The sequence below is a fragment of the Strongylocentrotus purpuratus genome, unplaced genomic scaffold, assembly GCF_000002235.5.
Source record: "Strongylocentrotus purpuratus isolate Spur 01 unplaced genomic scaffold, Spur_5.0 spur5_scaffold_7, whole genome shotgun sequence".
Taxonomy (NCBI): Eukaryota; Metazoa; Echinodermata; class Echinoidea; order Camarodonta; family Strongylocentrotidae; genus Strongylocentrotus; species Strongylocentrotus purpuratus.
In genome coordinates this window covers 7,971,720-7,993,912 of record NW_022145613.1, presented here as the reverse complement: position 1 = coordinate 7,993,912, position 22,193 = coordinate 7,971,720, and the positions used below count along the sequence as shown (strand labels likewise).

The 22,193-nt window shown below is 38.2% G+C and overlaps 1 protein-coding gene across 1 annotated transcript in view; it reads left to right on the top strand.

Annotated features, from left to right (window-relative positions):
• LOC583320 (structural maintenance of chromosomes flexible hinge domain-containing protein 1) overlaps window positions 1–21,917 on the top strand; it is a 42,426-nt gene extending 20,509 nt beyond the window's left edge. The window contains exons 18-43 of the mRNA XM_030974948.1: window positions 40–159; window positions 615–759; window positions 1,238–1,410; window positions 2,020–2,165; window positions 2,803–2,940; window positions 3,698–3,878; window positions 4,439–4,652; window positions 5,057–5,186; window positions 5,496–5,735; window positions 6,441–6,566; window positions 7,665–7,747; window positions 8,164–8,321; window positions 8,849–9,035; window positions 9,302–9,386; window positions 10,096–10,227; window positions 10,873–11,019; window positions 11,502–11,622; window positions 12,657–12,776; window positions 13,570–13,655; window positions 13,975–14,097; window positions 15,514–15,704; window positions 16,322–16,434; window positions 16,982–17,052; window positions 17,869–18,034; window positions 18,965–19,123; window positions 20,346–21,917. Of these exons, the coding sequence (XP_030830808.1) occupies window positions 40–159; window positions 615–759; window positions 1,238–1,410; window positions 2,020–2,165; window positions 2,803–2,940; window positions 3,698–3,878; window positions 4,439–4,652; window positions 5,057–5,186; window positions 5,496–5,735; window positions 6,441–6,566; window positions 7,665–7,747; window positions 8,164–8,321; window positions 8,849–9,035; window positions 9,302–9,386; window positions 10,096–10,227; window positions 10,873–11,019; window positions 11,502–11,622; window positions 12,657–12,776; window positions 13,570–13,655; window positions 13,975–14,097; window positions 15,514–15,704; window positions 16,322–16,434; window positions 16,982–17,052; window positions 17,869–18,034; window positions 18,965–19,123; window positions 20,346–20,497 (3,707 nt within the window). The 3' untranslated portion in view covers window positions 20,498–21,917. The remainder of the gene's footprint in view (window positions 1–39; window positions 160–614; window positions 760–1,237; window positions 1,411–2,019; window positions 2,166–2,802; window positions 2,941–3,697; window positions 3,879–4,438; window positions 4,653–5,056; window positions 5,187–5,495; window positions 5,736–6,440; window positions 6,567–7,664; window positions 7,748–8,163; window positions 8,322–8,848; window positions 9,036–9,301; window positions 9,387–10,095; window positions 10,228–10,872; window positions 11,020–11,501; window positions 11,623–12,656; window positions 12,777–13,569; window positions 13,656–13,974; window positions 14,098–15,513; window positions 15,705–16,321; window positions 16,435–16,981; window positions 17,053–17,868; window positions 18,035–18,964; window positions 19,124–20,345) is intronic.
• The last annotated feature ends 276 nt before the right edge of the window (window positions 21,918–22,193 follow it).

Sequence of the window (22,193 nt, the reverse complement as noted above, 5' to 3'; positions counted from 1 at the left end):
GACGATTAAGCAGGAATTGATTTGTTTTGATTGTCTTAGACATTGTCAGGAACATTGGCCCCCATACCCTGATCCTGCAGGCAGTACTCGGAGAGGAAGGAGCCACTGACTTCGGAGGACGCTCTCTACCGAGTCATAAGATCAAGTTCACAAGTACAGGTGAGTTTGAAGGGTTATTTCCGATCGTACTTTCATTTCATCTGATGACTTCCAGGAAGGGTGTTAAGTCCAAGATTGTGTTCTTGCATACATTACCCGCCACATCGAAGATTTCAGTATATATGATGTCTGTATCAAGCTGATAGCCCTACGAGAGCTTGAATCAGACAACAAAAAAAAATCATAAAACATGATATTTTTATGACAACTATTGTTCACAATTCCATGATATATTTCAAAATACTTGGGTTATATTTTGGGAAATATCTTTCACTTGAGGAGGCGTTATAGCTCAGTTGATAGAGTAATGGTAGCGTAATCGGGCGATCCGGGTTCGACACAGAAGGCGATGCGCTAGTGCCCTTTGGTAAGGGATTAATCCTCATTACCAAGTCAATCGGTAACAAGTATGTGGAATAATATCAATGCTTGTCCATTGTGCTATTCTTTAACAGAGGGCCCACCAAGCAAGTTTAGCATCGTATTCTTGGATCCGCCGTTCAGGGTAGATGTCCCATTCAACATCCCTCTTCAGCTACAAGACGAGTTCAATTATCCCACCAAGCCAACATCTAACCTCAAACCAGTACTCGAAGCAAGGTATACCAATCAAATTTTAGTTATATTAATTTCTTCCTCAGTAATTAGGGTTCATAAATTGTAAATATCCAATCTAATTATTTACCCACCAAGCCAACACTCAACCTCAAAACTAGTGTTATGAGACAAATGAATTTTGGGGAATTACCATTGTTTATTTTGTACCTTTGTACTTCAAAATCAACAGTTCATGATATACAGAAACAAGATTAAGATACACGGGTAAATAAAATGTCACATGGAAATGGTGGAATATAGAATAAAGAGGATGTTGGTAAGATAATAAGGGAAGGAAAAGAAAGAATGGCAGCATAAAAAATGGAAGAAACAAGGGAGAAATGGAGGCTGTTTAAGAAAAGTATAGAGACCTATCTGTAGAAGATGTAAAAGGAAAGATAAAATCAGATCATGAATGGTGATGTTAAGCAGATAAAGAAGAAAGAAGAATGGAAGCTAAAATACTTTTCTTTTTCTTTAGTGGCCTTGAAATGAGCTATGAGAAGGTGGAAATCAAGGGCACCTCTCTTATAGTGAAAGGAGTGAAGGCATCCGGGGACGTTGGGTCGGCTCAAGGAAAGAACTTCAACATGACTGTGATGATACCTGGACTGGAGATTCCGACTCAACAACTTAAGATCAGAATCTTGCCTGGTAAGCTAGGGCAGGCCACTTGTTCAGTTGTAAACTTTTTCGGAGAGAGAGTTTAGCTGGTGGACAACAGACTGCTGGTGATGTTTGATTCAGTTATGATGCGATTGGAATGATGATGATGATGATGAGGATGATAATGATGTTGATGATGAGGATGATGATGAGGAGGATGGTGATGATAATGATGAGGATAATGATGTTGATGACGATGACGATGAGCATGATGATGATTTTGATGATTTTGATGATGATGAGGATGATGATGAGGAGGATGGTGATGATGATGATTATGATGAGGATAATGATGTTGATGACGATGACGATGAGCATGATGATGATTTTGTTCATAATGATGATGATGAGAATGATAAAGAGGAGGATTATGATGGTACTAATGTCCTTTGCAAGATATGAAGTTAAATTTGCCACTCTTAACTCAGGAATAGTAAATGAGATAATTCCTCAAGTTCTCTGCACCCTTGGTCAGCTTGTCAAAAGCCAGGATAAGAATAACACTTAAAAGGTGCTTTGTTGTTGATGCTGTTGTTGTTAATATTATTATTATTATCAACATTTCAGAGCAATAAAATTATCTTGTTTTTTCTACAGGTGAGCCACACAAGATCGTTGTGCCAACGTTTGAAGAAACTGATAACCTCTGCATAGAGAACGGCAAAGCGCTTCCTATATCTGTGGAGATCAGAGATGGAGCAGGCAACTTCTCCATGCACCCAAAACTTGTAGTTCAGTGCAAGGTACGAGATATCAATGGCAATTTTCTTTTTATCACAATCAAGTATGGTGAAAAAATGTTCTTAAGTTCTACCTGGAAGTAATTTGACAATTGAGATGTCTCTATCAGTAAATGCTTAATGTACAAGGAATTTTAGGAAATGGGTCATATATAACTGTAGGTTAGTCAGGTTCATTTGGGCTTAAATAAATAAATAAATAAAACATTATTTATAAAGCGCTTACCACCGAAGTCTCTAAGAACGATAAGTGATTGTTCAAATTAATCAGAAGTTCCATCTCTAACTGATATCAGGATTGTTGCGATGGATTATTCCATACTCAAAACTTTTATACAACAGGCCTCATTTTGTGTGTGTACTGTTCTTGATATCTAAAAAATGACTACGCTGAGAGCCTAAAATTTCTTTGTTAATTTGTAACTACTGTATGACATGATTTTAATGAAGGAGCTTTATCAATATTTATGTAAACAATGATTTAGACTACAGTGGAGTGTGTGTGTCCTCATGTCCAAGGAGGTTAATCTACAACTCCTTCATTAATTCAGCCTTTTGTGAAAAGTGCATAATAAACAATCATGAAACCTATACAATCTATAACCAAAGCTTAACCTCTCTTTTCTTTCTTCCATGTCAGTTTCTGGGTGCTGCTGGCTTGCCTCTATACACAGCAGACTGCAGTAACTCAGGGAAGGCTACTCTTACCGGTAACCCTATCTTCATCAAGAACATCTCCAAGAAATCTCAGAAGATCACTGCCAGAATTGAACTTCCGGTGGGTTAGAAACTCTATAACCTGATGCTTTGAATGCAACAACTTTTCTCAAAATAATTTAAACCTTGGCCCGTTGCATATAACTTAACCCTTATCTTTCTCTAATGCATTACAGTTAACTTAAGTATTTCCTGTCCATGTTCTGGACACAATCCTTCTAAGTTGTTTGTTAAGGTAGCGATAATTGAAAATATGGAGATGGATTAAAATGAATTGATTGATTAAGGAGCAAGTTATGCTTGTAAGGAGTTCCAGCGAACATACAGCTTTACATCACATTTGTAGGACTACGTGCAGGTCATTTAGAATGTATGTTTGTTGAGTATTTTACACCTATATTGGGTCAGAATCTTCGTATCCTGCTCTGTTCCCTGAGCCATTGTACCACCTATAAATGCTTATTAAAATATGCATGTTCAAAGTTTTTACTTATTGTAAGCAATAGACCAGGCTGTACTAATCAATTTCAGTATAGATGAAAATGGTCTCTTTACATTGCACATTTAACATAGGTTCAGTAACTCTTGCGAAAGAATATTTTGCAAATTGTTAATGTGGGCAGACTCCATGTCAAGAAACTTTCATGAATTGCACCCCCCCCCTCCCCCCCCCCCCCCCAAAAAAAAAATGAACAAAAATGGTGTTTCTATTCATTTACTTTGTGGCATAACCCCTTCGCAAATCTGGACCACTCACAATCTTTGGCAAAGTCTCTTGGCACCTGACTATAGTCATCTCTGTTTTGATCTTCCCTTAGCATATGAAAGGAGTCAGCCATGTGGAGAAAGCCATCACCGTCAAACCCAGCACCGGCGCCTGTAAGATCAATGTATTCTTCTGCCAACATCAGTACCTTGATGACCCAAAGAAAAAACCTGTCAAGATGAAACCCCAAGAAGAGATTGAGTGGACGGCCGGAGAGAATACATCACATATCAGTTAGTAGAGAACAGTCATATATTTAAAGAGATAGATTCTATCAATTAGAACTCTGTTAAAATTGAGTAATTAAAACATTAAAAGCATCTTCACATAAACATGATTTTATGTATCTAAAAATGGCAATGGGGGGGGGGGGGAACTATTGTGAAACAAATGCCCCTATTGTAGCATACTCACTTATCTGTGTATGAGACTTTTAGTGTGTCAGAAATGCAAGGCTTGTTTTTAAAGGTAGTTTACCAAATCATGATCTCTTGATCTCCCATGATTTGTCTTTTGATTCTTCTTGATGTTGAAATATGTATATCTAATACTTAATTATGTATATTTATGTACTATACCATCAGCTAATGAGGAGCCTTCTAATGAAACTTGATTTCTTTTGGTTATCCACAGGCATTAGTTGATGCTTTCTTCTATTTTGTGATTGTATTTTTATTGTCCTTTGTTTTCTTGTATTCTTTGTTATAGTTATACTCCTTTATGTTCTCAGAAATGAAATGAAGAAAAAAAGAAGAAATGAAATGAGAATGTATATTTTATGCTTTTTCGCCAGGCTTTGCTCTTTTTGATGAGGGCGACAACCACATGAAGATTACCAAGGAGCTGGCAAACAAGTTCAAGTTCAACTGGTTACCCAGCTTTAACCCTTCCACCCTCATGGAGGGGTACTTGCCCCCTATCAAGGTCCCCAATACGGTGGGAGATTCCAAGTTCTGTCAGCTGAGACTCACCGATGGATCGGGCCTGGAGTTTTCCTTCAACATCAAGTGAGTATTGTAAAACAGATGCACATACTGCAACAACGTGACGATATGAAGAGCAGGATTGCACTCTGTATTACAAAAGCTTTAAGTGATAGTCTTCAATTACCAACTCCCTCTGAGAGGACTTAAAGTCATCAGTCCACTGGTTGCTTACCTTCAAGCATGTACTTGCTTTTTAGTAGTCAGGTCAAACAAACAAACATGAATGTTTAAAATCTTTATAATTGTTATTTTTGCGCTAGTACCCTTTGGTTGAGCAATAATCCTCGTTACTGAGTATCTCAACAAGAACTGAAAGCTGTCTGTCTCCTGGTTGCTTCCTTACAAGCGTGCATATGCTTTCTTAGCAGTCAGGTAAAACAAAACAATATAAATGTTTAAAATCCTTACAATTGTTATTTTTTCAGGCCAATCCCTGGCAAGGCCACACAGATCAAGTGTCAAACCAAAAAAAGTGCAAAGGTGAAGCTTGGAGAGATCTTGGATGGTGATATTGTCGTCCATGTCACTGATGCCTATGGGAACAGTATAAAGAAGGTAAGAGAATATAAACGAATAATTCCCAAGCAAAAAGTTCAATTCATAAAGTTTGTACCATACTGCTTTATACATAAGCTGCAGAGCCACTTAACACATGGATGCTATGCCCTGCTCCAAAGTCAATGGTACCTTTTTTCAAAGAAAAATCACTACTCAAAAAATTATGTGTCCCATAATTCATTTTGACTGCTTTTTTTCTTTCAAAATTATTTTCAAAATTGAGGTAATGCCTTTGATGGCAATCAACAGTTCTAAATTGACATGCGACAAAGTCATATCACTAAGGATCTGTTTTTCCTTCTACAGCTCCCTCATGGTTCACTGAGCAGCCTCAGTGTGGAGGCAGAAGATCTAGACTCCAAGGTCCTGCAGAAAGCCCTTCTACCTAACGTGGGCTTCGGCCTAAGGAACATCAAGTTTGACGGTTCAACGGTAGGGGTCAGGGAGGTCGTGGTGACTTACAACGACTTCACGGATCACATCAGGTTGGAGGTGCTTGCTGGCCGACCGGCGAAGCTGCTTGTGATAGGCTGGATGCCAGAGGAGGTATGGTTGCTAGGGGGTTGAATTACACTCCGGTTGGTTATAAGACACTTTTGCTCCAGCCACAATTGCTTTGTGTGAATTTTGTGTCAATAAAACCAAATTGCAACTTAAACCCTAACCCTATGGCAAAATATATCCAAGAGCAATTGTCACTGGAGACTATGTCAGAGCACCATGTACTCCTCCGGTGACAACTGCTCAGGAGGTCATATCCTACACTTATTGAATTCCTTACTTCATTCCTGGACTGAACACTTTACCTAAGCATAAGCCTAAGCCTAACCCTAAACCTGACCTAAAGCCTAATTGCGACCCTAATCCTACATCTTTGATGAAATAAAGCCTGGAACAATTTCTGTGGAGTATCTGTCAGAAAACCTGGTTGGTGAAAGTTTGGCTGCTGTCTTGGAAATTTGGAAGTTGTGTAGGAGCATTGGTTTATACAGGGAGTTGAAGGTGCTAAGAAATATGTTTTGGACAATGGAAGTGATGGAGATATTTGTGTGTGGTGCTTGAAGTGTTGCAGAGATGCATGATTGTACGATGTTGGTGGTGCAATAGATGATTATGTTAATAATGTTTTTCATGGTGATCTTGTAGTATGAGGACATTGACAAAGCTGAGAAAGATTAAATGATGACAATGAATCCTAATATATATATATATATATATATATATATATATATACGTTCATTTACTCTTTAGACACTGATAGCATATGACGGCGCCGAGATCAGCAATCCGTTGGGCTTTAAAGTTTGTGATGAATCTGGCAATCATATCTCTGATGCCAACACAACTATCTCACTGCAATATGACAAGACATTAAAGGTTAGTGTTGCATTTCACCAATTGTGATCATTTTCTCAAATTTCTTAGATGAATGTGAAATTTTCAATGAATCAGTGGTTCCTAATATTTTTGGCCGTAAGATCCACATCTCATATTGTAGATCACTGTTATAATAATAGAATAAAAATTGTAGCTTCTTATAGAGCGCACATGTTCGTCACTGTGACGCTCCTGGCGCTTTAATATTATTACCCCAGTCATAGCTGGGCAGCTAGATAAGTAGTGCTCTAGCATAACAGGTACCCAATTCTCGCTACCCTAAATAGGTACGAAAATCTCGAAATTCGCGAGACGAGGTAATTTTCACTCTCTCGGGTCGTCACTACAACTTCCGGTATAGAGTCCCATCCCGCTGGCGCTAGCGCCTGTGTTCGCTGTGCAGAGTTTTCACGCACGCTAAAATCGATGCCAATCAGTGTAATTTGTACAGATTATAATATGCAATGGAAAGCTTCGGGCAGAATTAGTGACTTTAGCACAAAAGGCCGTTAAACTCTACCGTGAAAGAGAGGGTTGTGATCACGAACGCCTGCACAGGAAGCTGTAATGTCGAAAAGCTATCCCATAATGCAATGCGCGTTTTCAGGATTTTCCCCGGATCTCGGCAGAATCGCTATTTGGGGTAGCGAGAATTACACTTGATAACAGCATTTTAATATTATTACCCCAGTCATAGCTGGGCAGCTAGATAAGTAGTGCTCTAGCATAACAGGTACCCAATTACACTTGATGGAGAGAGGCAAATAGTGATTAATATCTGCCAAAGGATGTAAGCTAGTGCCAGGCAGGGAATTGAACCCTAATCCCTTGGATTGAGAGCCGAATGAATGAACCACTATACCATAACATTTCCATACGACTCTCAAAATACAAATTGAAAAGTGCTTGTAATTTATAAAACATTCTGTCAGTTCTTGATCAATAGGATGGGTGGAAACATTAATTAAACTGCCTTATTTTAGTTCTATGAAATATAGAGGTTTTTGATGTTGCTGTTTGTCCTTTTCATGGTTGTATATATATGTATGTATGTATGTATCAAGTCGCGTTACCATTCTCTATTTTGTTTGCATGTAGGTATCATCAACTGCACGACTGATGGCAAGGCCATTCAGTGATGGTCAAGTTACCTTTGGGAAGCTTACCTTATCCGGTCCCTGGTGAGTAGATTCATGTTATCTATCAAGTAGAGTGGTGGATTTCAGCCTTCAACGCGAACTGTCATGATTTGATGATTAACTTTGATGGAAGTTGTGCTAAAAAATGAATTATGCACAATGTTCGCAGACCACTCAAAAGCACAACACAAATCTGCTTTTTAAGAAAGCTTAATCTGCTAGTGTTTGAGATTGTTTGCATGATCTATGTGTGAATGAAAAATGAGTCAGAAATTAAACTTTGAAACAGGAGGGATTTGACCAGTGATGGCAACTTGCTCATTTGCATGAAGCCCTTGTGAATTGTATTTCATCACATGATGCACAATGGTCCAATTATGCAGATTCTTTTTATGATGGATTTAAGATGAATTGGAAATAAACATCCCATCTGTTTCTGTTATCTTGTTACCTAAAAGTGGAAAGTACATGCTACATGCAAAGATGTCCATTGGAAGGTCATCCCTAATGAGTTCTGGACTCGCTGTCCAACTCAGGCCAGATCCCAAGAAGGCACAACAACTTCAGGTGGACTACAAAAAGGGGAGTGTCTACATTGCTGGGGATCCTTTTCCAGGTTAGTATAGGGGATGAGCATAATGACAACGGCGACGAGGATGATGATGATGATGATGATGACGATGACGACGACGATGATGATTGGGATGATAATGATAGTGACGATGTTGATGATGACGATGATAATGATAGTGACGATGTTGATGATGAGGATGATGATGATGTTGATGATGTTGATGACGATGACGATGATGATGATGATGATGATAATGATAGTGACGATGTTGATGATGACGATGATAATGATAGTGACGATGTTGATGATGACGATGATAATGATAGTGACGATGTTGATGATGATGATGATGATGATGATGATGATGATGATGATGATGATGTTGATGACGATGACGACGATGATGATGATGATGATGATGGTCAAAAGCACATCAAGATGGTAAGGAAAGCAATCATAATGATGATGAACTTTTATTTGCTGTACAGAAATAGCAGGTTGTAAACTGTGTTATACTCAATTCAGTTTCCTCAACCTAACTGTAACAAATCAAAAACTTGATCTCCCAGATTTTGACATCTCTGTAATTGCTGCTGACGAGAGCACCATGACCAACATTCCTCACAAGAAGATCTCCATGAGGTTGTGGAAGTCCGCTACCAACGATCAACACTCTGGTCCGCCGCCACAGAGGGCGCTAATTACAGACATGGACAAGCCCAGTGAGGAGGATAGGGAAGGACATTTCTACTGCAGGTGAGAAACACAAAATGAACATTTTTGTGATATGTACCTTTGTATTATCTACATATCACTTTTTTATCAATTATTATCTATTTATCACTTTATATCAATATATTAAAACATTTTTGGCCACAATTTGACCGTAAGTTTGAGAGAAAGGTAATGGAAAGTAGTCTTGGAGGTGTACACATATTTTCCCTACCAATATACACAATAACTGAAAACTAAGAATTTCTATAGATAACGTAGTACCTCCATCTATTGTTTTTACTTTGTAGAAAACGAAAACTACCCCAAGAGGCACGCATGCATTGGATCATCTTTCAAGCGTCCCTGGATGATCAGATGCTCTATTCTGAACCGGTAAGTAGGGAAAAGGATAGGGAGGAACATGGGGGTGTATTGGAGGGTAGCCCCATCAAGATAGGTTACTACGACACATGCACTGGCAACAATTGTTCCACTGAATTTTCTACACTAAAGAATTGCCTCATTGCCGTCGTGCGGCAGTCATGGGTTTCGTACAGAGGGTGTTAAATTAACCCCCTCCCCCTAGTAAGAATTTTATTTGTTTGTTGTATGTATGTTTATTGTCTTGATTTGTGTAAAGTATAATGTTTAGTAACAGATATATTTCATATTTTTTTATTATAAAAAAGGGTCAACCTTTATATAAGGATTATTTTTTTCCTTTCAGGTTGCAACCTATACAGTTTATTTTATGTCCAAATGTCAAATATGTTTTTAATGTGTTTTTTATGTTATATAGCTGGTTGTTTTATGAAATGTTGTCTTTTTAACTGAATGAAATAAAATTGAATTGAAAAGAATAGGGTTAAGGTTGTTATGAAAACTGGATACAGTCTGTAATCCACACAAGTTCTAGAAATCATACAAGATGTTATCATTCCTCAATTCCAGCATAGTGATGTGTGTTTGGTATTTATACCCCTATAAGGGGGCTTTCAAGTAAACTGGCCTCGGTCTACAATGCAATAGACTTGTTTAGATCACGCAAGATGTTCCTCATCCCCAATACCAATGTTTGTATTTGTGACTTAACCCCATAAAGATTGGGTTTGACATCCAGCCTGGTCCACCAGTGAAACTGATCCCAGAGATAGCCCCGCCCACACCTACCGTCTCCAATACACCGCGGGCACAGAGCAGGACTCTCATCAAAGCTCTCAAGCTACAACTCGTGGTAAGTCTTTTCTTTCATCTGACTAGGCTGCTCCGTATTCGGGTAAACTCATTGAGATTTAAGCCAGGTTAACTCTGGCTAGAGTCTATTGAAAATGTGTGTTATATCAAATTTAGATCAAACAGGTTAAAGTTTCTTATGCGTGGGTATATAGAGGTAGCACACGGATGTATGCACAGGAGCGTAATGCCCGTCAGTTAAGTGTTATGTAGTGATTGCCAAGTTGCCTACTTTACGAACGACTATATACCCACGCATGAGCATCTTTAAACAAGGATGTCATAAATAAAATGATCTTGTTTGATTTGAAGCCCTGGCACCTGTCTGATTCAGGCTTTTTTTGGTAAGCCTATTGATTTTGGTTACATGAGGGGAGCAATGGCTTAGTGATAGAGCAGTGGTCTCATAAGCTTGAGGCCAAATCTAAGTCAATGTGCTCATGACGTTTGGTAAGACATCAATCCTCATTACCAAGTTCCTCGGAGAGGACTTACTTTACCTTCTTTGCTTTGTGGACTGCCTTGTCATTGAGCTTATATAACTAAATGTGAAGTTGACAAGCAAATTACTGAGGGTTATCCAAAGTACTATTAGATGCTAACCAATACATGTGTTTCATTTATTGTTTCTTTGTGGTACTTGTAGGATGAATTTGGGAATTTGACCGGCAAAGATTTGACGGGTAACATTGAAGTCCATATGAAAGGCAACAATGGAGCTGAGCTGCCAAAACTCCAAGGCAATAAGAGTATGATGCAGTTCCCGCTGGATAAAGGCATTGGCTTCATACAGGTGAGTCTAGTACAACTCCTTCCTCTAACCCTTCCTTCATCCCCTCCCCTTCCTCATTCCCCTCCTTCTCCTTGCCCCTTCCTTCTCCACCCCTCTCTCCCTTCCCACTCTCTTCCTTCCCCCTCTCCCTCCTCCCCCTCCTTCCACTCATCCACTTCTCCCTCCCTCTCCCCCTATCCTTCCTCCTCCCCCTCCCCTATGAAGTTGCCAACCAATGATAATTACAAACAAGACAACTGTATGTTTGGTGAATGATTCCTGTTCAGTTTTAGAGGTTTTGGTCACAAAATAGGTGAACTTTCCTCCTGTAATAGAAATAAACCCCAAATAATTCTTTTGTTATCGATTAGTTATCATATAATGAATATTCTTTGAACAGATACAATCTTCAGATTTTGAACTTCAGTGGGCAGGGCAAAGGAGGGCCTATCCTCTGAAGTCATTAGCAGGTTGATTAATTCCACTTTTATTTTTCATTTCAGAACATCTCAATTCAAGAGGATACGCCAGGGCATGATGGAAGCGAGTACAAATTACACTTCACATTGAAGAGCAAGGGGCCTCAAGTGAAGCCGTACATCCAGCCATTTCTGTTTTATAATGGTGAGAACAATTTTAATATCAAAACACCCACTGTTTTCGTATAATAATAATAATTATATTAATATTACTGGTTTCTTTATAGCGCTTTTACCTGACCGAAATGTTTACAGTTTTATTTTTACCCCAGTCACAGGATTCAATTACTATTTTTGCACATTACAGTTTACATTCTCCACTCCCTGGGGAGCATTCCAGCTAGACACCTTTTTGCGAATGCCAATCCAACCACATTGACATTCGTATCCTGACAGATACCTAGTTGACACCTGGGTGGAGAGGAGCAATGTAGATAAAATGCCTTGCTCAAGGACATGGTGCCATGCCAGGGATCGAACCTAAGACCTTTGCATTTTCAGTCAAGTGATTGATCCACTAGACTTTGACACCACTACTTATGACTTACTACACATCTTTCCTGTGTGTACAATTAAATTAATCATTAAATTGTATTCATTACAATACAAGAAATGCTACTACTACTTCTATTTTATAAAGTAGAAGTAGTAGTAGTATTATCATTAGTAGTAGTTTTTAGTACAGACGCAGTGAAAACTGAAAAACTCTTGTTTTTCTTTGTGGTTGAATATTTATGGTTTTGACTGTTTTGTCTACATTGGTAACATTTTCAATATACCATTGAAAATCACAAATTCGAAAATTAGTTAGATATATAGTTATTTGTTGAATGATTTAATGGAAGTACTGTATGAAGCTAGTCCTTCAACTATTTATTTGTTTTGATTGTAAGGTTTTGAAATTGCACTCCTTATTTAATGAAAATGCCACCCCTTCCCCCCAAAAAGTCGAGTTTTGATCTTAAGAATATGAAATTGTGCTCATGAACCAAAGACTTATAACATTAGGACCTTCTGCCTTCTAGCTAGGTGCTCAGCATATTAGATTGGAGAAGGGTAGTAATAACATATTATGTTATGCAGGGCCCGCTTGAAGAGCAGTTTCATAACTGAAGTGGCTACCCTGGGTAAACTGAACGTTATTATCATTATATTACTATATTATATTCTTGTACCCAGATGCCAAGAAGCAGCAGCGGATGTCTCAGCTGTCAAAGGAGAGAGACACACTCAGTGCTTCTATCAGGGCATACAAATCAATGTTTGAAGGGAAACAGGAGCTTCTACAGATGTTCAAAGGTAATGGCTCGAGCACAGGGGCATGTCTAGGATATTTTCAAATGATTGGAGGGAGGCGGGTCGGGTGCCCGTTTTATAAAACTTTTTATCTATAACAAATGCTAAATTTCTATGATGAATTTGCTTTCAGCCAATCAGATGCCTTGATTTCAGTAGCTTATAACAGTAGCTTGTAACTTGTTATTGATATCAATTTGAATGAAACAGGGTCTAGATGTGATTCCTTGGAGAGAGAAGAGAGGGAATGACAAGGACAAGGAATAAAGAAAAGCCCCATCCAGACCATCTGCTTACAGTAGCCCATTCCCCCCAAACACACGCACTAGGACAACCTTCCCCTCCCCTGGAACTATCACCACTGAACTACCACCACTGGAAAGAGCTACCCAAAGAATAATCTTCAACAGACTATTACCCCCCTCTCCCCATTGTGTTTGTAGTCATTCAATATTACAGAGTTAATGATTCTATAATGGGACCAATGTTTGTAACGTTTGAATGGAACTTTCCATTAACAATTTCTCATCATTGACATCATTGACATTGACAACTGTAGTTTTATGCATGGACAAAACGTGGGACCGGAGGTATCTTGTTAACATGTCGCAGGGAAAAAAATACATGGGGGCTCGGGGCGAGTCACACCTTTTGTTAGAGTAAGAAGTTTGTATTATTTTGAAGAAATATTGTTTTCCTCTTTTTTAAAAATATTTTTAAAAATCTACCCATAGGGACAAAATAATGAGTTCCATATTTAGTGTTCTATTCACTTCTTGTGTGCTTTTTTGGACAGAATCTGCTGAGGAAGCTGCTAAGCATGAGATCAAGTTACGTGGAGAGTTGAGAATCTTTGGAGTCCGGGTGGCACAGATAGCAACGGTGAGAACACAATGTTCTTCAAACGCAGTAAACTATTATGTACAAGATACTTAGAGAATACGCATTTACATTTTCTAAAAAATCTGTTGGCACATTTTGAAATATAACAAATTTTAAAATGGGCAGATGGAACAACGGAAATAACAACTGAAGTAGTAATACAATACAAAGAAATTTGGAAAGGGATTGAGAGCATAGATTTAGGTAGATGGCCACTCGAATAAAGCAAATACTCTTCATACAACATCAAATTGTATAAATATGAGATTTAGAGGAGTAAGAAACTTATTTAATGATTTGCTTCTGTTTTATATTGTAGAGAAAAGGAGCGGAAGAAATGATGATATCTACTCAAAAAACAATGGAAGAATCGAGGAACAAACCTAGAAGGAAATGCGGGATGCCGCGATACGAGACACGGGATGGTGAAATACTTGGCAAGGTATGTAGTCTCTACCAATGTCTAGTTCCTGATTTTTGTCTTGCACCTTTTTTCATTTATATTTTACACTTATATTATGAATTTAAGTAGCTAACTGTTAATTTTGTTGGACCCGTACTGATCTTTACTCCTTTGATGTCCGTGTAAGGGAAGAGGTGAATAGCTGTTTGATCTTCAACCAGTTCATCTAGTACCCAATTAGTCTACTCCCATATGGTCTACACCCAGCCAGTCTACTATGCACATGGTCTAATAATCATTTTGTCTTCCTTATCATTTGGTCTAATGACCGTTTGGTCCAATCTCCAATTAGTCTACATTTAGTGTAATAATCAGTCTAAATTCCCAGTTTGTTTGATGCTCATTTCGTCTACCAGCCATAAGCTCTAATAATCGTTTAATGAAAATTGGATAGCAGACAGCCTGGGTGTTGACCATATGGGAATAGACTAATTGGAAAGTAGATGAATTGGTTGTAGACCAAACGACAATAAACCAGTAGGGATGAGGGGGGGGGGGGGGGGGGGGGGGGGCTTAGATTCCCTCTGCCAATGGTCTTAGCCCCAACATGTTACAGATAAAGAGGTGTGACATGTGCAGGCCTTAAATTAATCCAAGGCCACCAAGGCCATGGCCTTGGATGCCCCTTTGATTGGCCTCAATGCCCCTCTCATTGGCCTTGGAGATTTTTTGTGCCCTTTCCAATTCTTCCTATTGGTGCTGTAATATAGGTGGTTTAAATTACAAAACAAAATTTATCTGGGTGCAAACTTCCAACCCCTCCCCATAATGAGTAAGGGTTATACATGTATCTATGACTCTTTCCTAGAAATATTTGGTTTGGAGATCAATACAATTTCATTTTAAATGACACAAATTTGCCCAGGGGTCTCAGTCATGTAGAAATACTGTAAGCGTGCGTGACCACAGTTGTTTCAGACACCCCTAACCCCCTAAACGATGGTTTCGTCTGAAGCCAAAATACACCCTACATGAGGATTACGTGTGGTTTTTTCCTGAATTCACACCCTAAATGGGTATTTCACAAATGTGTACTCCCAAACAAGTACTGGTTTTGTAAAATTGTAACCCCTTGAGTATTTTTTGTCATTAACCCCGGTCATAAACAAGCATGTAACATGCTGGTACGCGAAGTATAGAGGCTTCTGTACGCGTTTTCGTGGTCACGCACGTTTACAGTATTTATATTTGACTGAGGCCCCTGGGCCCATTTGTGAACTATATCCCTTACACAGCTGAATCATTTTCAATGGACAAGTCATCTTTCATGTCTTAGTAGCAAGAAGAAAGCATTTTCTACGATTAGAATAGACTTTGATGTTACATGGTTCTAATTATCAGTATGTAGTCCCACATATTTACTTATCCGTTCTCTAACTCCACCATACTTCATAGGTAGCACACCTGGTCGAGATAGAAGAAGAGAATGATGCCTATGTGTTATCATGGCATATGGCCTCAGATATGGACTGCGTCCTCACCACCACAGTCACTAAAGCTAAGGAAGTCTTTGCAAACACAAGAGGGCGCCAACAGGTTCTACCTATCGAGTCGATCTACAAGAAAGGCCTAACTGAGTGGGACAAGTGAGTGCAAACAATGTCTAGTTTTAATCTGTGCTTCTTGATCTCTTTCGGTAGGATAGATGAAGGTTTTTCCTAATACCTTGTCAATTATGCACGGAGATGATTCTATAATCTAGTGACAAAATTGAAATGTTCATGCACTTACAATTACGATTCTTATGTGTCAAGATATTCACTTTATTGATACAAAAACATTTACCTTTGTGTTTTAAAGTCACCTGGTGTTATAATGCATTATTTCTCTTGGCGAATTAAGCTGTAGTGGATATACTCTGGACTGTGTAAGATATTATCAATTACTCCATAATTTGATCTGCAGTCAGGAAAGGAAACAAAAGGAAAGGAAAGGAAAGGCTGTACTGCAGCCACAGGTTTTCTGTCTCCACAAATTTAAAATACACCGTGCGGCTCCCCAAACAATACATATGTGACTGCTACAGTATGTGACCACGGGAATGTTGTGACGGCCCTATAATTGCTATTGGCCGTAGATATTTTAGACCCCACGGCCGCGGCCGCAAATGTGACCGAGGCATTACCTCGTCATGTGAACAAGCTTTACTCCCAAAAGTCATCCTTTTGATTTTGGTTCACTATATTTTTGTGTTTTTTGACAGGCCTCTACCACACAAGAGAGTACCCATGAAGCATGGTCAAACCCCATCAGGCAACCCTGTGTATGCAAGGCACCTTTTAAAGTTCACAGGTCATGAAGCAAATTGTAGGATAGGTGAGTAGAGATCACAGGAGATGGTCTTTTTTTGTAAAAGAAATCTCTCTCCCCCCAAAAAAATTATCATTTCAATAGCAGGGACATTGCAATAATGTAAACATTAATTATGCACAAAACAGAATATAATACGTTGATGAATGCATTTGCCTCCCCCTACACCAACCCAGTCCTAGAGATAGATAGATGCTGATCAAGTGTACTATTTTTGAATTAGAAATATATTAACAGTTGCATTCATTATAGTGATAGCAGTAGCAAAGCTTATTTTATCTACAGGAGTTAGGGTTACTGAATGACATTTACCTGTAACTCAAATGGCTCAGATTTTTAGTGATTTTTAGTTTAATTTGGGAATTTGAGAAATATTAGTAATTGCCTGCAGAGTAATTTTCACCCAAGCATGTGTCATGTATCATGGAAGTCAAATTCTCTAGAGCTTTAATATGGGGGTGTGTCCAGAGCAGCTGGGTCTACATATACCATGACAATTGTTTAATCATTGTTTTACAATATAATTCATATATTCCCTATTTTGTTTGTACAGCCTTCAGTCTCTTGCTACAAGATACAGTACTCTTAGATACTCTGGATGACGCAACAGCATACAGACAGTCAGTAAGTTCATATATAGAGATGTTTAGGGTGGTATTAAGGGCAAAGGAATCTCATCGCTTTGCAAGAAAGAAAAAGAAAAAAAAATGCCTCTGTTATTTCTGAAGATATCACTGTAAAATTGTCCCATGTTACCTTATTCCAGTGCTGCAAATGGTACTGACTTTACTTTGAAATGCTTCAGAGTATATGGTAACAGAGCTGCCAACCATTCCGTTCTTGCCGGAATTACTCTGTTTTTTCTTCCAAATTACAGTACTACCTTTTTTCTTCATAAAATACGTTTTTTAATTTTTTTAATTTTTTTTTTAATATAATTAAAAAAAAATAATTATTAACGTACCACACATCAAACAACTGACCTAAAATGTTGATTTGATCACAAATTCAAGAGAAAACTAAATTTAAAACAGACTTGAAAACATACTTGAAGAGAAAAATATTGGCTCAAAAAGAATGAAATGCCGATAATATCAAAATAACCCCCCCCCCCAAAAAAAAATACCTGCTTGTATGGAAAAAACGGCATAAGGAATGGAAATTTTTGCATTGGAAGTGTGTCGCGGGTGGTTGTAAGTTTCCTTTTAATGAATTCCTTTTCTTTTGCCATCATGGTTCCTCTTTTTTGGTCGCACAAGGTTGGCAGCTCTGTGGTGATGACATTTTCTGTAGACCCTAGCTCCATCAAACATGCAGACAATACAAGAAAGATTGTAGCTGAATACATGTACATTTGAATTGAAGAAAAAGATATTATGGATCTCAAAGTAGAAACCATGTTTCATACCATAATTGTCGTTTGCCTTCTCCCATCTCAAGATTGTGAAGCACATCCACTGCCCCACGCTTCTCACCCGCGACGGCAACCGTATCCGTGGCAACGGAAAGTTTGGAGGATTTCAGAACCGATGTCCTTCAGACCTTCGGGGATGCGTCTTTGGGGAACCTCCTCCCAAACAGTTAGAATCACTGGAGAAACAGATGGGTGAGTCATCATAGACACAGAGAGAGTACAGTCTTAACTGATCGATTAATTGTCTTTTTGGCAGGATCACCTGTCTAACGAGGCTTAGGCCCATGCCTTTGATTCGCAAACTAAATTTGGGTTTGAAATCAATTGCGACATTGTAGATGAGAGACAGGCAATTTCAACTTTGTTATTGTTTGGAAGATTTGCAATAATTGTGGATCAGTTGCAACTCTTTGATAGGACAGGCTCAGACATGCTTACTTGCAAAATCCTTGTCCTAAATAGTTAGCAATGAGGATAAGACTACTAGTTTTAGCGTAAAATTATTCACAAAATATAGTTTATCTGCATTTATGTTTTTCTACATTTTTTACAGGACTGATAATGTGACTCTAGTATGCCCATATATGACCTATATGACCAACTCCTTATAGTTCTTGTGATTAAAAATTTTGATTACAAATTAATTCACAATTTCAATCAGATTCAGATTCAGTACCATCTGCATTAAGTATCCTTTAGGAATTTTGAATCGTGAGCAAATTTACAATTTTGATCTTAAAGGGATCCGGTAACTTTGTCTTAGATCCTTGTTCCTTGATTTAGCTCATGCAGCAATGATAATTATAAACCTTTAGGTCAGTCAGGAACCCCATGACTTTTATAAGCCGATCGCCTGTCTGATTATCAAGATATTTGTGATTGAAAATCGAAATCAAATTTTGCGTTTGCCAAACGGTTTTCATAACTACAGTTTATTGGAGAAAACGAGTATGGTAAAACCGGTCACTCAAAGGTTTTTACTTTTTTGAGGCACTTCTTGATCATTTTGAAGTGCAATTTTTTTAGGGCTTCAATATTACACCATTTCACAGACACTGATAACACGTATGGCCGTGCATCTCAGATTCAACATTGTTAAACGATTCCTTTAATGTAATACAGCAATCCTGGAGCAGATCATACATGCCATAAAACGTCGTGAGCAGGCTCAGGTAGAGTATAAGGTCCAGGAGGCAGCGCTAAGATCAGGGGATATGGTTACCAAGCAACGGGATTGCCAGGAGGATGAAGAACAGCTTGCCCTTATCAACCAGAAACTCAGTAAGTCCCTACCATTCAGAGTTAAAATCAGTTACTAGTTGGTGCATGTCCAGAATTTGTAAGCATGCGCCGTAGAGGTGTCGTGGTCTAATGGATACGACTATGGATCACATGGTCCACGTAAGGTTCAAGTCCCGCCGCATCACTGATATCCTTTGGCATGCTGTTAATCTACATTTGTCACTCTCCACTCAGGTGTTAAATGTGTACAGGGGGGTGTTTCATAAATCTGTTCGTAAAGTTACGCATGACTTTACGAACGACTTGTATATGAAAAGCCAAATGGGATGCTCAATCGCTATTAACTGCATCAACTAAAGTTGAACTGTGCAGATGTAGATTACCATTATTATTATAATAAACATTTTTAATGCAAAGTATATTTTTTGCTTTGAGGTTATTGGAAATTTCAGGAAAAACTTTGGGCATCCTATCTGGCACTCCATATACAAGTCGTTCGTAAAGCTATGCGTAACTTTACGAACAGCTTTATGAAACACCCCCCTGGTAGAGATATTTTAATGAATGTTGTGAGCACCAAAACGGCAGCCTAGCAGAGCCAGGTAATAATGGAGCACCTTGCATGACGGATATGCAGTTAGCTATTAAAAGATCCGATATTATTATTCCTATTATTATGTCATAAATGACCTAAGATTTGGGCAGATTTTTGTTCAATGTGGTTAGATCCAAATTTGCACACCAAAGTGATGGAGGTGGTTCATTACTCCTGCGCATTCTTAAAAATTCCGGAATTGAGTGCACTAAGTACTTGCTCATACACTTAACTGTAGAAATGGCAACAGTCACATGCCAAATTTCCCAAAGTTTAGTGTCTTATTGAGGCAAATTGCTGGAATCAAATTTTTAACCATTTAATGGAAACATTTATTGGAAGTTTGCTAATTACGGATGTTTTAAGGAAGGTTTGTGGTCACAAAGATTAAGCTACAGGAATCATATTCCCAGATCTTTCTCCCAGCATGACGGGTGTGGTCTTGAAGTATATAAAACCTAATTTTATCAATGCATTATCAATTTGGAACATGTAAGTAAAACATTCAGTGATCATTTTATTTTGTAAGTATATTTGCTATAGTCGATGCTGAGTAGGGAATTAAGCTAACTATGCCAAGTGATTATGTTGATTATCCTTGGCTTAACAGACTTGGTGAATATTGTTATTATTTCTGTGTCTCTACCCGTTCTTCCACGATCACAGAATTGGCTGAAGCTTCAAGCACAGATCATTCTCCGATTCCAATGTCCACCGCATCTTCCAACTCAAGAGGGCAGTCCACTTCCAGAGGAACGATGAGACGGTCAGCACCCTCTGTGCCAGAGAGTCCTAGAACGAAACGAAGGAAACCCTAGAACCCCTCCTGCAGCTGTGATGTGTGCTGCCTACCTTCAAACCACACACCCCCCCCATAACATTCCACACTGCCAATGTAGATACGTCAATACCTAAATGAAGAACAGTAAATGTCATTTGTGTGCTGTCATATTGTATATAAGATTTGTTATGGAAACCCAAATCCTTGTAAGAGTTTTGAACATACCATCTGTATGTTGATTTGTATAAGATAATAACGTTCTAGCTCCGAGCAGACGCTGTCCTTTAGTGATCTTTCTAGATATCTGCAAATGCTTGTCATTCTCCAAGCAAACCCTTGGCAGCCATCTTGTTCTGAATGTTGTTCTGATGTATGATGATGTATTCAGAAATGTGGAAAAATAAATAGAATAATGCCATTCTTACCTCATTTTCTTCATCCATTCTATAAACTACAAATGTATTTTAAATGAGAGCCATTTTTTTCTCTCTCTTTATCTCTCTTGCTCTCTTTCTTTATCTTCTTGTTTCTTTGTTTTGTTTTATTTCTTTGAAATACATCTTTTTAAGCATGATAGAATTTGTGTGTGTATGTGTGATGTAACTGTAAATCCCACTTTATCTGTTTAACCTCCATGCATGCTTCTGTTTTATGTACTTTCACTGAATGATGGGGTCATAGGGATGATTTGATAGTGCCTTATCTGTGTATATATCAAAGTGAAACATTTTTAGGAAGTCTACAATAATTAGAAAGGATTATCTAACATGGGGAAAGTTACAGTTGTAGAACAATGATAAGATATGAATTTATTGTCAGTTTTATCATCCACCAAACAAGTGGACTTTTGAGTATGACATAATAAACAACTATTTTTTACTTGCAATATTGTTCCTAGTAGACACTTACAATTGAAAATCTTGTGAAATTCTAGAATGAAAAAAAAAAAGGTGTGAAAAAATCTTACTTTTTCCCTCATGTACTTTATCACAACTGCGATTGCCAGTTTGTGCCAATTTCCTCTTGGATTTTTGTGTTATGTAAACATTTATTTGTTGTAAAAAAAATGTTTGAAAAGATGTGTAGATTGTATGGTATTACGTAAGTCACATGTAAATTAATGCACATTGATTAATCGGCTTGTGTATTCAGCGATGTGATTGATATTATTACTGTGCACCAACTGCCTCACCAAAGATAGTGGTTACTTTGTGATTCATTGTTAATGTGACTCTTTATTTATTAAGTTTATTTTATATTTCCAGGCATAGTGAAACAAGAACAAAATCGTGCAGAGACAAAGGAAGTAAGAATGACACCGACTAGTGCCTGATGATAGCCAAAAAGAAATTAATTCCTGTTCAGTAGGTTCTCATCGATGGTCGATGGTTTACAAAGATATACAAACCTTTTCTTTAAAATACAAACAATCTCAATTTATAAAAAAACATTTAAAAGTAGAGGACAAGCAAGGGTGTTGTGGGGTGCGCCTGTAATCCAGCTAACAATGGAAGTTACAAACTGATTCAGCAGAGGATGCAGGTTCGATACCGAGTCACGTCTTTCGAATGGTGATGTTTACAGGTCGGTCCCCAGACGTAAATAATCATATCTGATTGATACACGTCTGTAAAAACCCGATACACACCCACACAGGAAGTGCACCGGTGCTTCACAGAAAAGAAACAGGAAATAGAGAACAGTGATATTGAAGGACATACATGCCAACTGTT